Source organism: Colias philodice, chromosome 3 (genome assembly GCF_061535455.1).
Source record: "Colias philodice isolate Cphi_HAF_F1 chromosome 3, ilColPhil1 Martin Lab GWU primary, whole genome shotgun sequence".
NCBI classification, from domain to species: Eukaryota; Metazoa; Arthropoda; class Insecta; order Lepidoptera; family Pieridae; genus Colias; species Colias philodice.
Genome location: NC_143088.1, coordinates 9,112,213 through 9,129,283, shown reverse-complemented (window position 1 = coordinate 9,129,283; position 17,071 = coordinate 9,112,213). Strand labels below are relative to the sequence as shown.

General features: G+C 35.9%; 1 protein-coding gene across 2 annotated transcripts in view; it reads left to right on the top strand.

The window, feature by feature from the left end:
* The window catches only part of Hs6st (heparan sulfate 6-O-sulfotransferase), a 99,577-nt gene that overhangs the window by 28,227 nt on the left and 54,279 nt on the right, over positions 1-17,071 (top strand). For both annotated transcript variants that reach the window (XM_089714675.1, XM_089714676.1), the window contains exon 3: positions 980-1,077. In XM_089714675.1, the coding sequence (XP_089570801.1) occupies positions 980-1,077 (98 nt within the window). The remainder of the gene's footprint in view (positions 1-979; positions 1,078-17,071) is intronic.

Genomic DNA, 17,071 nt, shown 5'->3' with positions numbered 1-17,071 from the left:
GACCTTAAGTGATTCTCAAGACCATTAATGGGGTTTTATTGTAAAATTGCAGGACTTCTTTTCTTCTCTATTTAATTCGATTAAGTCTTAAATAGCATTTTATTAAATGATAATAGAGTATAACTGGTTCGAGAATCATGTAAACAAGGAAGCAATTACATATTGTATTTACCATTAAAGTAAAAACTAGTTTCTGTATTTGCTTAACAATTAAACCAGAGCAAATAAATTCTCATTAAATATTTTGAATACGAATTGAAAATCGTCAATCGTTAATTATCCAACAGTTCAAACATTCAGTAATCGTATTAATTAACTCTATTTATGTAATTGTCGCACAACTTTTCATTGAATAATATTTTCTGTATAAAATCAAACAGAAAAATTTAGAAATACTTACTTTAACACAAATTAAGATACAGTCGACGTTAAAAATGAAGTGCTTCAAGAATTCGATATTGAAAACTGCTTCACTGATGCCTTAGTTGGTCTCGGCTGTCACCGAGCAAAAGCTTTATTCGCTCCTTTAAATGAACATTTCTAAGTAAAATTCCTTCCAGAGATTCCTTTTTTAATTTTTCCAGCATCTCGTCCCTTTGTCCGCGGCGGACATCCTTTCCCCGCTTCGTAACTGATTTCACTAGTAATTTCCTTGCTCCCTCGAACGCGGCTCGAACCGCTGCCGTGGGGAAATAGAACTGTTTTGAATTTTAAATCGCGTGTGTGTGATTGGATTTTGTGATTTAATGTTCTCCACGATTTAATTAATTAATACCGCACATGCAGCCCCGGTTGTCGTTCTGTATGCTATTGTATGGCGACAACGAAATAATATATGGCATCGAGATTACGACGTCAAAATGTGAGCTTACGTGCTCACATTTTGACGTAGTAGTAGTACATATAATAATAACTTGCAGCTTTTCTGGGTTATTTTTAACCGCGTTTCCAAAGTATTTCATTGCATTTTCTTTTACAGAGGCCGTGTAACTGTCAACGAGCGCGAAAACGCTGCCATTGTTTCCGACCGCACAGCAACGAAATATGGCTGTTTTCGAGATACTCCACCGGCTGGAAGTGAGTATCTTTTGTCTGAAAATAACAAGAATTCTCACATGCAAGCATAATTATGACACACAACTAAAAACTATACGATTCAATTCTCACAGTATTTCTTGAAATTTTTTTGTTAACTCCTCGGGAAGCACAATACGCTTCGACCGCAACACGTGTCTCATATTAATCTCCTACGTGGGGTTACAGAGGACTGTAACCATGTTTAACGGCAATAAATTCATGTCAGGACGTAATTTGGGAGTTCAAAATTTTAATTTGAATGATCATTGTTAGAAGTGTCGGTGGCGATTACATCAGCTAGCCTCTCGACTGTGCCCTCGAAGCTGTCGACGAATCGGCTCGATTTGGGCATGCAAATGTGCCGAATATGAGTACTTAGTATACTAACCATGCAAATCACCTCTCCAGACTATTGTTCAGCGCCCTTGGAGATTAAACGACCATTCCATTATACACGAAGTGAATACTAAATCGTTAACAATTTCGGTTACGTTAGATGACTAGAATTTTCAATTTGTTTGTCTGGAAGGCAACAAATCACGGACCTTTTTGTATTTATCGCACTTCCGGGCACGAAGGATTTGACATTAAATTAACAACGGTTCGGTCGCAACGGCCCGGTTGCTCGGAACGTTGTATGTATATTGTATAGCTAAGTTTAATGTTATTTCTGCCGGATATTTTAATGCGCTGTTAGACAATGGCGTTGAATCGTAAGCTGTTGATTAGATTAGTCTCAATCTGCCGTTTGGCGTTTACACCTTATTGTTATTCCTGCAAATGGATGTACCATGAACATAAACTCTAAAATGAACTTTGTTCCAAGTGCCGTTGAGACCATTAAAATGTAATTTAGGAAATACGGGTAACCAAAATGACAATTTACTTAACTTTGTGTTATTATGAAGTTGAAGCGAAATATGATTAATGATTTTCTTTATACGAGGGAACTTGATTATGTCAAGTATTTGATAAAGGTTTAACACAATGTCGTTTGTTATAATAGTTTGTTTGGCCCCATTCCGACATTGCTTTTATTGTTCACCTAAAGAGAAATGTTTTCCTATTACCGTTCCTGTGTTATCTCGCTAGCAGTATTCAAATAATGCGATGCATTTAAGTGTTAGATGATTATTTCAATGAGTCGTTTGTTCGGCTACGAGGCTCATAATGTATCCTTTCCTAGCGTTACACTATTTGTTCGATATATCTGTCGACAGAGTGTACAAAGGGTCATCATTTATATCGCCAGAAGGGATGCGGCTAAAGTCAACATAACGAGCCATTCAATTCACATTCTTGTCACAATGATTTTATTCAGAGTTTATATATTTACATACATCCATCGTTTTAAATGAATACCTCATACAATTTGAAAAGAACATCATATCTATTGTATTGACAATGTTCTATTGTTTTGCCAGCTATAATTTTCGGTTCCTCAATCTGTAAGAATTCGAAAATTACAAGAAGACTGTTGTTTACATGGAGATATTTATTTTTATATCCCTCGGACAATAGTGTCGTTGAGCCTATAAATGTTCCTATTATAATATTTTGTATCGACGCCAATTTACAATCCCAAAGGGTACTATCGTTGATTAATATAATAATAATTCATTTATTGATAAGACATCATAGGTCCACTTGTTAGTAATTTCTTAATTACTATGTTAGTACATTACATTAATTATTTAAAAATTATCATTTAACAATTTACCACTTATATGTCACTTTATTTTTATTGATATAGGATGTGTGTACTTGCTCGCAATGGTGCAAGTACACACAATCATATCTGTCTGCGATCATTTTTAGAGCAGTGTTGGTACTGCCCCGCACCCGGCGCACCAGAGATGTACATCTCTTCCGTATTATACTATAAAAGCAATCTACCCGAGCTTCAGCAAACATCCCTGATGCGCTACAGTGGCGAGGCAGCCCCATCAGCGCTCTGAATGCGTTGTTATATTGAATACGCAGAGCATTGTATGCCCGACGACCATAGTTATACCAGAGGCTGCACGTGTAGAAATTAGAGCAATATGCTTTGAATAGTGTTAATTTCACTTCAGTGGAACAACGAGCAAACCTCCTGGCCACCATGTTCGCACGGACCGACAACGCTCTACGCTCCCTCTCTATGTCAGCATTATCCTTCAAGTCGGATGTCAGTATATGGCCAAGATATTTATATTCATTGACTCTTTTTAAAACAAGCCCATTCAGGGTGATTGGAGGCATTGACCGGGGTGATTTCCGGCCTGCCTCGAAAACCATAACCTCACTTTTACATGCGTTATAGAGCAAGCCATGACCATCGGCATACCTTTCACATATAGTAATCAACTTACGGAGCCCACATGCTGACGCGCTCAATAAGACCATATCATCTGCATAGCTAATATTATTGACACAAGTGTCATCAATATGACACCCAATATGAGTGTTGCTAAGTTCAACAATAAGTGCATTAATGTACAAGTTAAAGAGTGTTGGAGAAGTCAACCCTCCTTGTCTTACCCCACATTCAAGTTTAAATGTGTCCGAATGAGCACCAGCCCAACGAACTGTATTGGCCTGGTTACCATACCAAAACTGTAAAATCCTGATCAATTCAGGAGACAAGTGGTAATCTCTAAGCTTCCTCCATAAGACCTCATATGACACCCGGTCAAATGCCTTGGACAGGTCCAGAAAGCAGGCATAGATTGGGGTTTGCTTTGATGTATAGTACCTGATGACATGTTTTAAGCACAGGACAGCATTTTCAGTGCCTAGTCCGGCTCGAAAACCGAACTGGTTATCATGTAGATTTATAGAGGTTTTTAAAAGCGGTTCAAGCATCCCATCAAAGACCTTGGCAATCACCGTAGCCAGTGAAATGGGTCGGTAATTGCCCTTGTCTGTGAGATCGCCGGTTTTATTTTTTACAATTGGTACAACTACTGTCTTCATCATGTCATAAGGCAGGTAAGAATGACTGATACATAAATTGAACAGTAAAGCAAGTACACGCGACATGTGGGGTCCAGCATAGCGCAGATGCTCGATGCTGAGACCATCATGACCAGGTGATTTCCCTCGAGTTACGCAGTTTATTCTATTTTGAATATCTTTATCAGTGAACCGAATAGTAATATCATCGGAGGTCTCAGCATCCGGCACCTCTTCACATGAAGCCACTTGCAAAGGTTTTACAGAAAAATGACATTTAAAGATATGGGCAATTTCATGTGGATCACTACAACCTTCAATAGAAGCAGGAAGGCTTGGCTTTGCACTTAACTTATTTGTTGCCTTCCAAAAACTATGAAAATCTTTGTTAGTATTATGTGTTGCTAAAATATCCATTTTGATTTTTTCTTCATTATTTTGACACCATCTTAAACGTGATTTAAATATGCGTTTGGTTTCACGCATTTCATCATATATTCTACCAAATTGTGGTTGACCCATGTCTAACCAGATTTGCAAGGCAGACCTAGCCTTCCTATATGCTGGAGCCACATGTCGGTTCCACCCCACAACTACTATACTATACCATAGCGTGATGTGAATTGTTAAATAAAAAAGTGATATGTGAACAGTTTGATAAATCACATACCAATATCCAATGATGAGTATCATTATTTGACCACGTTAAGCCTCTCACGACGTGAGCATTGGTCGTGTAAGCTATTAATTTGGATGGTGTATAATTGATGGACCTCCCAAGTTGGCGCCCTACAGGCGGGCTCAGAACTCCTTATTTGACAATTCATACTCTCCAAAACCAATCCCTTGTAAATACGGAGCTAGCAATTGTCGCAGATATGTCTTATGATATAAATTAGACAATAGCCTGTTAATAGATAGTACGCATGACTGAGTAGCATTACCTACTTAAGGCAAGATTAGCTCTATTGTAATTTGTTTGTGCGACTTATTGGGCTCTGGTTAATGGTCTTTTAAAGTGGAACTTATGAAGTCGCATGTCAGTGAATAAGATCAAAATCTCGATTGATGATTGAGTGGACTGTTTTGCTTATCTTGGGTTTAATTAATCGGCTTATAGCTTTTTATGTGTTATTTTTTGTTAGCTTAGTGTGTTGCATAATGTTTTGTAAATTCAGGTTTAACGTAGCTTTAATCCGTTGTATTGTTTAAATTTAGACTGATTGCTTAGGTGTAATCAGTTTAAAGTCTTTTAAACTGTATCGTAACTTATTTATGGGACGGATTGAAATCACAGACCCTATTCCTATTGAAATTTATTTTATTGGGAAAGCGAACAAGTATTTTTCATCTAGGTTTTATAAAGCGTGACAAGCTTCAATGACTATTCCTTTACAGTCAAGAAAAGATTACGTCTGACCATTATTACCGGGACGATTCGCTGTAAATGCCGTGCCGTGACGTATCAAAAAGCATTAATCTAGTCGCCCTGTACCGAAACCGTACTTAATCTAACTTGGCCGCAGTATCATGCAGTTCTAACGAGTTTGCAGTTCTTATGTCAAACTGGAAGCCAGAAATAAATTTCACTTGCTCTGCCCAGTATAAAGTGAACGGATTTGGTTTGTGAAATGGTGTAAGATAAAATGATTACATGCTCTATTCAAAACCGTATTATTATTTTATAAATAACAACAATGTTTGAAGCGATTCGTGATAAATATTAATTTCAGTGACAATGCTTTTATCATGGTAGTTAGTGTTAAGAACTTAAGAAGTACTCACTGCAACTTTTTTTAATGTCACCGTTGATTAATCGAGCGTGTAATCTGTAGCGTCCGGGCTACATACAGTTATCTCCAGATCGTAAATTAAGTGAAATTATCCGTCGCACTCCACCGTTGGAAGCCATTACTTATAGTTTAAACAAGGGGTGCACATTTTGCTGCTTCGACGGGGTGTTTATGTGTTTCTATTTTTAGACGATGATCAGAAATCGAAATGCTCCCTGTATCCTTTTTGTTTTAGCGTTTAATTTTCGAAGTGTCTGTTTTTGTATGGCCTTCAAATGACAACGGTTAAGAGGATAGGAACGATTAGAAGCTTATTCTCGTATTATATTTCTTTGTGAATGTGAAACACATGATTATCATTTATCATTGATTCTCAGGGTATTAATATGGCGACGCGTTTTCACAATGTGTTTGTTTCTGGTTTGGATAATTTATGTTTTTAAATCATATTGAAATATTGACCTTCTTGAAGAATCTAATTATTGCAAAAACTTGTTATTCTCTCTATTTGTTAATTTAAAGGTTATGAGGTTGTTGATACTATAGACGCAATATTAAAAAACATATGCGCTTCGTCATCTGTTAAACTTTATAAGAATATAGCTACCTTTTCGTAGTTTATTTTTCCATGTGATATTCCTATTGTGAACTGAAAAATATAATATCTACTATTATACGTAAATTCAATGAAAATTTAAACACAACACGGCAACATAATTTCTCTTCTTTTTATCGGTACTTACAATGTTTGTTTTAAATTAAGCGTATCTACATAAATAAAAGAAAGAGGAAAAGTTTGTAAGTACACTAACGAATTCAGAAATGACGGGAGCAACTATCTCATTAAAATTAAAAGTTGTTACATTTTTAACTATACAAATAAGAGTGTCATTGGCTCAAAAAGAACCAGATAAGGAAGTTACAAAGTAACGCTTTTCATACTTTATAAAATTTGTACTAACTGATGTTGAACTATGCCCATTTTATTGCACCGCTTATCAGAGACCACCGTGCTCCTATCTAGTTTATGATTTATCTGTTTATATAATACTTTTTTTTATTAATATTTAGAGAACTTACAGTGATATAAATTATAATGTGAATGTTATCACAGAAATATTGGCTACATACTTGCTAACTTACATTGTTTCTGCTAAATATGCGACTAAAAATTATTCATATGAATGGTCACGATTTATTGGTTATAGATAAATTAGTTTTAAAAGCTTACATATCGTTTTATTTTTGTTGAATTTTCACTGTATCATCGTTGTTAGACTTACACGAATTAGAACCACGGCGGGTTTTTGCCCACGCGGTTGATCGCTGCACCAAGGAGACGTTATATAAGTTTATCTATATACTAGCGGTCCGCCCCGGCTTCGCCCGTGGTACATATGAAAAATAGATGTTGGCCGATTCTCAGACTTACCCGATATGCACAGAAAATTTCATGAGAATCGGTCCACCCGTTTCGGAGGAGTATGCAGACTAACATTGTGACACGAGAATTTTATATATAAGATATTAAGTTTAATAGAAGGTACTTATCGTAAAAAAATATAAAGGTAAAAATTTCATACATTTGAACGAATGTGTATCAATTCGATAACCTCAAAGAATACGTGACGTCACACTGCTATTGAAAAAAACCGAATGATTCGACATTTATTTCGATTAATTACCAATACAGTGATTAGGTTGACCGGCGCTGCACTGCCGGGTCGGCGACCGATTAATTCGCCACACAGTTCTAGTTCCTTTATCAAACTAATAAAGATATTGTGTTGAGCGCCTGTCGCGATGATGTAACCCCAAGCGAAATTATTATGACATTGGTGCGGCGGTGCATTTGCATCATTTATCTGTGATGATGTATTATTAGAAATTAATATGTGTTATTTATACGTGCTACTTCACGCGTAACTTGATAAGGTGGTGATTTAGAATTGATGTGGGTAATTGTTTGTTACGGTAGCTCGGAATATAGGATGAGGAGGAATGTTAGGATGTAGTGGAGTGTTTTAAATGCAAATATAAGCTGGAAAAATAATTGAAAAAAATTAATCAAATTTAAGTAAATAAATCTTTTGAATAATTAAATATACTAAGGTTGTTAGGTTCTGTATAGACACGACGACTTTCATTGAGATTGACTGACTTTTTATTGCATCAGACGAGTGAACCATTTTATTTAGTGCAGCATTCAATAAAATTTAGTACTGAAAGCTCCTTTTCTATTTACTGATATTCCAGGAAACGAGGATATAATAAAAAATAGTCTCTTTTGACACAAAATTACAAACTCGGGTAATTATTTCGCGTCTGAAAAAAACTATGTCAAGGGCCTCCAAGGTTGTTCAGCTCAAATGTCTTTAAAATAATGTCAATTAAAACTATTAGGGAAATAAAGATGAAATTAGTGGAAGGAATGTTTTAAATATTTTACGATATTTTCCTTATTGTAGGTACAATTACAACTTCAAGACATAGGAACAGTCAAATTGTTCCTAATTCCCTAGTAGCATAAGCGTAAGTCTATTAAATTTGTAGTTGCCATATGTAATACTAGATATGCGCCCCCATTGTTTCACTCCTTTTGGTCCACTTTCCACGATAAATGGGCTATCAAACACCTATGGTCATTTTCCTAATCAAACTCACTGAAATTAGCGCGTTCAACCAACCAACTTCAGCTTTATAATATTAGTATATTTGCCAGACTCACGTTGCCGAAGTACACATGACTATAGTACAATCGATATAGCCGATATATTGTACAATAACTTGAGATTGTTTAGAGGCGGAAGCGGCCAGCGATCACGTCTATTGGAAGGGCTCATTGCGACGCATTTGACGCTGCTAAAACTTCCTGTGCCCTAGTAAATATAGTGAGACGTTTATTGCAAGGAATTTTGTTTGGTTTGATTAGGTTAGAAATTATTCTGTGAATGTTTGGATGGAAGAATGGTTGTTACTCAATAACGCCATTGACTGCATAGATCCCTATGAATTAATTTTGACGTGACGTTCAATTGAGTACAGAGATATCGCAGAGGTAAGCTTTTTTACTCAAATAGTAAAGCCATAGAATAAATATTTCCAATGTTTAAATTAAAACTTGATTATACAAGGCGTATAGGCATATAAAAGCTTTTTGTAATTTGAAATAGGTACACGACAATACATTATAATTGAAGATCTATTTATATACTTACCTATTCATTTTCTTCAATATCCAAGATAACAAAATAACAAGAATAATAGGATTTACAAATGTATAAACCATTTATAAGGTAATCCGACCTTTTAGGTCAAGTTCTAACTACATTTAATTCTGTTGACAATAGTAGAACTTGTTTACACTAGTCTAGTATAAACGTGTAATTCAACAAATCAAATACAAGGCTTTGTCTATCAAAGAGTAATAATACGCTTAAAATAATTATGTGAGATGAAATTGAATGATTTATACACTATAATCCAGGCTTCCCGACGTTAAATTTGACATAGGGAAAATCCTATTAAAATGGAGCGCGGATTAAAACCTTACTTTTTAGGGTTCCGTAGCCAAAATGGCAAAAACGGAACCCTTATAGTTTCGTCATGTCCGTCTGTCCGTCTGTCCGTCTGTCCGTCTGTCACAGCCGATTTACTCGGAAACTATAAGTACTACAGTGATGAAATTTGATGGGAATATGTGTTGTATGAACCGCTACAAAAATATGACACTAAATAGTAAAAAAAAGAATTGGGGGTGGGGCCCCCCATACATGTAACTGAGGGATGAAATTTTTTTTTTCGATGTACATACCCGTGTGGGGTATCAATGGAAAGGTCTTTTAAAATGATATAAAGTTTTCTAAAAAACATTTTTCTTAAAGTGAACGGTTTTTGAGATATCAGCTCTCAAAGTCGTAAAAAGTATGTCCCCCCCCCTCTATTTTTATAACTACGGGGTATAAAATTCTAAAAAAAATAGAGGTGATGCATGCTAATTAACTCTTTCAACGATTTTTGGTTTGATCAAAGTATCTCTTATAGTTTTTGAGATAGGTTGATTTAACTGTAATTTATTATATTTGCTGCTACGGAACCCTTTGTGCGCGAGCCCGACTCGCACTTGGCCGGTTTTTATTGTTTTTATATTCGCGCATGGGTAACAGGCTCTAGCTTGATCTTCTTTGGAATTTATATCGCATAGAGCTGTGTGCGAATATATTTAACACCGTGAAAATTGTATGCAAAGTTAGATGAACTTTTTAAAGCCGAAAGCGAGCTCATTTTGACTTCATTCAGTTTAAATCCTTTTAGACAACATCGGTGACATTATTGAGAACGTTCATATTTTAATTTTCATTCTATGGGAAAGATAAAAGCGATTTTATGAAAACATTGGAAGTTAAATTGATAATGAATAACGCAAGATTGATTTTGATGTAGACTATTACATATTTAACCTTTCAGTAAATGGCAGTACGATTTTATGTTTAATCACTGAGAACACCTAGTAGCACAACAAAATAATTCAACAATGTGTACAAAATAGTGCACAGGAATTTGACTTTAATGTGTCTATTTAATGTGTGTATTTAGAGATGAATTTCGTATGTGTTCCATGAGCCAAGTTAGGAATATGGACGGTGTTATAAATGATTATGTGCAACGATGATAAATGGCTCGTCATTAGTTATAGTTAGCGTCATTCAATGACACACCTAGATCATTACCAGAGCACTAACAAGAACTAAATATCGGCTTTGATCTGTAGGCACAATGTCCGATGCTTTTTTCTGATGTCCATTGTTACAGTATTGTACATAAAAAGTTTATGCCCAAACAAATGATTACTTTCCTTGATTTAACTCAATATGCGCAAATAATATGCTCGTACAATCAGAAGTGGCGTTAAAAAGATAGTCATTCCGCCTTATAAATAAAAAATATTGTTCGATTGTTCTTCAGTCTTCTTATATAAAAAGAACTGAAAAGCAAAAACGATTACAATATAAAGTGATAAAATGTAAATCATTATTTCGAGTTCGAATTCAATACATTTTTAAAGCTATCTCAATTATTTGCTATGCCTCGTTATTATCCAGAAAAATCCAGATACAAGCTATTCGCGAATGTATTTAAACGGGCGGTCGTAAAAAAAGTTATAAAATAAATGAGCACTCGTTATTGTTACCACTTAATTATGAACATGCGTTAATCGCGAAGACTCCGCTGTGTGCTGAAATTAAGAAACTTCGAACGAAACCTTCGTAACATTTGTGATTTTAAACTCATTAATGAGTCTAGGACTAAAATGAACGTTATCGCAAGTCGTGATAGAAATAAAAGAAAACGTTTTTTTCATTAAGCAAGGCACGGACCTTCGCGTGGTAACAGCACTCGTTTAATTAACTTTTTTATTCATTATGAAGACAGGTGATGATTGAGTGGCGATATTATATTTATACTGCACGTAGCTTGTAGCTTAGGATATTATTTATCAGTCGTGGCCTGTTGGCTGTGGGCGCGGTCGAGTATAGATTGTTGTAAATGTATCTATTATTTTCTTCCTAGATACATTTATTTGTTGTTTTTCAAACAATTGTATGATCTCATTCTTTTTTAAACTTCATATATTTTACGTGGTTTGTCCTTTACGAGGTATAGTTTGATTTTCTTTTGATCATGTTACCAAGACATTGATTGTGAACGTAAAATATGTGATCTGAGTTATAAACATTCGAAAATATTTTATAATAATAAAATTTTACTCAATATTACTTTAAATAAACAATGAAATTATATTAAATGGAAGGGTAATGAACTCTGAACGAAAAAGCAGCGAGACTATAGCCTTTTCTTTGCATTTATTTTCGTTATTCAAATGTAATTAAGCCTTTCTAGACTTTTTTGTTTATATCTCGGTTTAGTTTTTGTAGCGGCAGCTGGAGACGTCGGTCGCAATTAATTTTCTACAAAAGCAGAATTTATACCGATCGCACCGGATCGTTCCAAATTAATTGCAACGATACTTACGCTCAAAGTGTTACGCCGTATCGCGAGAGCTATAAAATTTATTTATAATCATTGAACATTTTAAAGGGGCAGATATTTCAAAACATTAGAGTAATTGATTGAAAAATCGTCGTGGGCGAGTGTTTAGTGAAGATTTAGAGCTTGACGGGTAATGTTCAACCCTTGACGGATCGTCACGGTCCACGGATGGAGCACGCTAAAGCGTTGTTTGGGTGAAATTACTCGGATTCCTCCATTAATTGGCTCGGTGGAGATGTCACGTATTTGACAAATTAAAATAAATGTTTTACTTTGGAGATAAAACGCTGTTGGGTTATTTTGAGTGTCTTTGGTGTGTAGAGTAATAAGTAAAGACTCATTATTACAACGATCTTGTAGCGTCTAACGATATTATTTATGTAGTTATTTTTGTATTTATTTTATAATCTACATAATATATTTGAACTGTTTACTGAGTTGGTAACGAAGTTTTATTATGCCTAAAACGTTCACAGGCACGTAAATATATAATTCGTGAAAATTTGCACGCTCAGCGAAGTTTCATTTGTAAAAAGTGGAAATTTCTTTACACTGGGAAAATAGGACGCTTCCTGTAATATCGATTAGTATTCGAATCATGACAATCGGAATCGGCGGGCAGGGAAGGCGATGAATGATTTAGTTCGGCCATTTCCTCGCTTGCCGTTGACGCGGCACAACAATAAATTAACGACAATTGCACTAATTGTGCAGCTAATGGTCCAGCTAACTGACGTATTGTCTAGCTCTATACAAACATTAATTACAAGCGTTGTTTGTGCCGAACGTGAAAATGACGTTTTCGTATAGTAATTCTATTCCGTACGTATCGGATGGGCGGAGCTTCCCTTTTGTGTAGAACCTACGCACAATAAAGCTCGTACGTACAATATTCTGTTATCCTTTGTGATATGTTATCCTACAAATGACACTGCCGAAATATATGAAGATTGTACGCTCTCAATATTGGGCAAAATTTATTAGCAGATCCAATTTGAAGGTCAGATTTTAACTAAGATTTATAATAAAAATACATCGGATTATTTTGCGACCGAACATATACCGATATAAAGCACTAATGGCAGCATTCTAGCTGCTGCAAATATCTACGTAAATATTAAAACTATGATATTATTTTCTTATTGGATACGTGATGTGAATGTAACCCTCTGGCGAACGACACAAATCAATGATATTGTTCGCTATAATGCCCTCGCCAGGTGGAGAAATGAGGAAAATGAGTAACGTATTTATTCAGGAAGGACACAAGCACTGGGTGTTCTCGAAATTGTTGAAATAAGTATGTGGTTCGCGTGAGCGGTGCGCTACCAATCTACCCCCGATATGAATCTACAAATGTAGTCGGCTTTACAAATTGCAAAATAGTGGCTGTATACGTTATACAATCAATTTTGTGCCGTGTTACGTGAAAGGTTTTTATGCGATGTTTACTGGATAGTGTAGAAATATTGTACGGAATTAAAAGTATTTTCTTTAAGGCGCTTGCGAGTCACGGAGAGGAATTAGAAAATTCAATGTGACTGTGGTTTGTTTCGAAGAGTGCAGATGTCGAATATTCATTACCTTCCTACTCCTACGCGCCAGTCGGAACTAATTTCTTAAAGAGTCCCTTAGAAGTAAATGGATTTGGCATATAAATGTAACGCGAGGAAAACGTTAAACCTACACAATTTTGTAAATCATTTTGTGAATAGAAACATTTCACTTCTTGCGATATTTACTATCTCCGAACCTCCTATTTTGCAGTTGTTAATAAATCAGTAACGTATTTCGCCCTCCCACATGTAAACGGTGGCGCCGGACTAACAAGCGGAGACATTTCAACTATTTATCACGTCGGGCTTGAAGGATTTTTGTTTGGCATTCTTCTGTGACAATACGAAGCGCTAGCGGCGCGCCGTGCGGTTTTGTGCGCCCTTTGCGCCTTTTTGTCGCTCGACAGTCCACAGTGGCGGAGGAGAGACACGCGTTGACGTATAGCTACGCTAATGCAATGCTTGATTGCGTTTGGGTTATTATTTAGAGTGCTGGGCTTGAATATAGTTTTTTAGTTTATAAAACCGATTGGTTGGGAAATTCCTGATGTATGAAGAAATTATACGACTATAAAGGTTGGTAAAGCACCTGCGATACCGTCAGCGTTGATACTGTTTTGTTAAAAATGCTTAAGAAAAGCATATATAATTAAGAAGCTCATGAACAATGTCCACACGACTGTTAGCATCGCAATCTATTCAACATAGCGTCCAAGATACTTATCTATTAATTTTAATAGATAATATGTGATCAGTTGATGTATGATCCAATGATGTATGAAAACGAAATATTTCAATAAGTAAGAAATTATATTTACATTTTCACTGTTCAACACTAATTAAAATTTAAATCTCAATGGGCTTCACGTGGTTAATTACATTGAAATGATAATTTCCTATCACACTACAATGACCAGAGTCTCGGCGGAGTACCTGTCCTCAGAGACTTCCTGATATGGGAAGTTATGCATTTGTAATGGGTATTGAAAATTAAGCTTTATATGTTTGGTTCATAATTTTACGATGTTATTTTATGTGGGGCTAAATTGGAGATGTGTAGTTCGTATTAAAAATGTTTGTACCAATTAATTCGCTATACAAAAGTGAAAGCTCGGTTAAAATCGATACATTCAGTAACATGGATTAGTTTATATTATTATTAGTGTGATAGCAGTTATAGCCTGTATCCATATATCATGGAGACGTGACTACATTCTCTATAGATAAGATGACCCGTATGAGTCACGTATCATTTCTAGTCCATGGGGAATGAACGATAACAAATACCATCACATATAGCCGACGTCTCAATTTATCTACCCACTAGCTGGGCCCCGTGGTTTCGCCCGCGGATGTCAGAAATCAAGTATTTCTATAGCTCATGTATTGTATGACTATAGCTCATGTAGTATGACCTATATTACAGTTAAGTTTCATTCATATCCATCTACTAGTTTTTTAGTGAAATATAGTAACATACATACATTCATGCTCACAAACGTTCGTATTCATAATAGTAGTAGTATTGCACGGTTTGCCATTCTGTTTCTAAGGAACGTTTTCATTTTCAACAACGCTTTCAAGAGTAATACAATAAGCTTTTATTTTTATCGTCGTGCTCACGTTGTTTTCCTTTTAGCGAATGCATCCATTCAGCTAGAATCATAGATTATCTGAATGCAAGCTAATATGTCATGAATCAGATTCAATGAATGGCGCTGGTCGTGAACTTGTCTGCATCTTTTAACCTTTATTTATAAGTGAAGTCACATTGATTTACAAACTGTATGATAATCGTGAATCAATTATGCTGTATAGAAACATTTGCTTTCAAACTCGTTAAATATAAATCGGAATTAACCGACGTAAAAACGTTAATCTTGCGAGGAAAATATTTGATGAAATATCTATAAAACTGTTACAAGTAACTTTAATTTATCGTCTCCCAGTGGGATTGTCTTAAAAGTTTAAATCTTTTATAGTAAACTTTGCGTGACCCTTATTCCGCACTAATTTAAAGTTATTGGTCTCGATCAAAGAAACGCTAAGTGCAATTCGCAAGAAACTGACAATCGCTATCTCTATCCGTAGTTGGCGAGCGAAGTTTACGGAAAGCCCCAATCTAGTAGAAAAGCATTTATTACGTTCAGGATATAAGTGGTTAATTAATTCTCCAGTCCCGGGCACGGACGTCTCCGCACCACGCCATCTGTCTGGCTCAATACAACAGCCGAGGCGAGGCTAAATGAATTGGTTACGCTGTTGATTTCCACAATGGATTGCTCTTCCCGTGATTTAAGTACAATCGGAATCCATTCAACGCTTTTGAATATCGATGGAAATAAGGAAAAACGTATGAGCCGACGCCGCTTTTCGATACTTATTCGTAACGCACCGTTGGATTTTCCATTGAATTTTACACGAATTTCGTGTTTGCCCTGTTTATTTTCCGTTCACATTAGGCGGATGTATGATTTCCATATGCATTATTATTTTATTGCCTGCTTATAACGCTGCGCGATTCTTTTCTACCCTAATATTGAATGGGTTGAAAACCTTTCACAGCTGCATGTGTGCTCGAGCCAAATGCTTTTTGACTTGATTGGAGAATGTTTAAAAAAAGTTGCCTCTTTGTAGGACGCATACCAAAAGGCACGGGTGGGAGTGATCTAATTGTTTTGATACGAGCTTCGGACGCATATGGCGCGGACGACCGCCCGTTAGGGTTGGAACAGGCAATCCCTTATTAAATTAATTTTCTTTTCTCTATTTGCTTATTTATTATATAACCTATTTTTGTTTATTGTAAATCGTAATTTTAAAGTCACCACACTATAGGATTACGTCATACTTCTATAGAAAGAAATATGTTCCAAAACGCCAAAATGTAAATAGAAATACTAATGACTTTTCTGATTGAACCACCCACGGCAAACGAATGCGCTCCAAGTGCTTTTCATTTCGCAAACGTGAGAAAATCTATGAATCGTCAAAAGTCAAAACACAACCCTGAAAATGTTAAATGTTTGCTTTTCTAGGGCAACAGTTAGTATGAATCTGTTTGAGTTGAGTGCACGCGCAGTGAACACAGCCTGTTTCCCTCGGGTTTATTCCGACTCAAAGTAATCATTCGGAACGTGCATACACTTTTAACTTTCAAAGCTTTACAAAGAATTAGAAATTCAAAATGGCTCTAACAAACAAATGGGGTGAAATGAGGGCTCGGGGGACGATTTAATGGTGTCGCGTTTCCACTTCGCCCACTCGACGAATACTTATCTCCTTTAGCACATATCATCGACGTAAAAACGTCTTGACCCCGCGTTAATACATTATCGCATCGGCTCCGAAATGTCTCGTCAGCTGCGAACGTAATGAGGTTCAAGATAAAATCTCCACCGAGAATCAACAGCCGTAATCCGAGACCGTTTCGGATTAGTTTCTTTTAGCTTCTATCAAATCTCCCGGTGAACGTAAACGCTCAGTAGGTACTACTGTTTAGAAGTTTTGATTAAATGTTTTAAGTTTTAACCTTTTAAAATTTATGATCACCTTGGGTCTATCTTCAATTCTGATAAGGCAATAAACGAACACTTGTACGTATACGACTTACGATCAAGAGCTATTGACATTGTTGAAATAATATGCTAATTAACC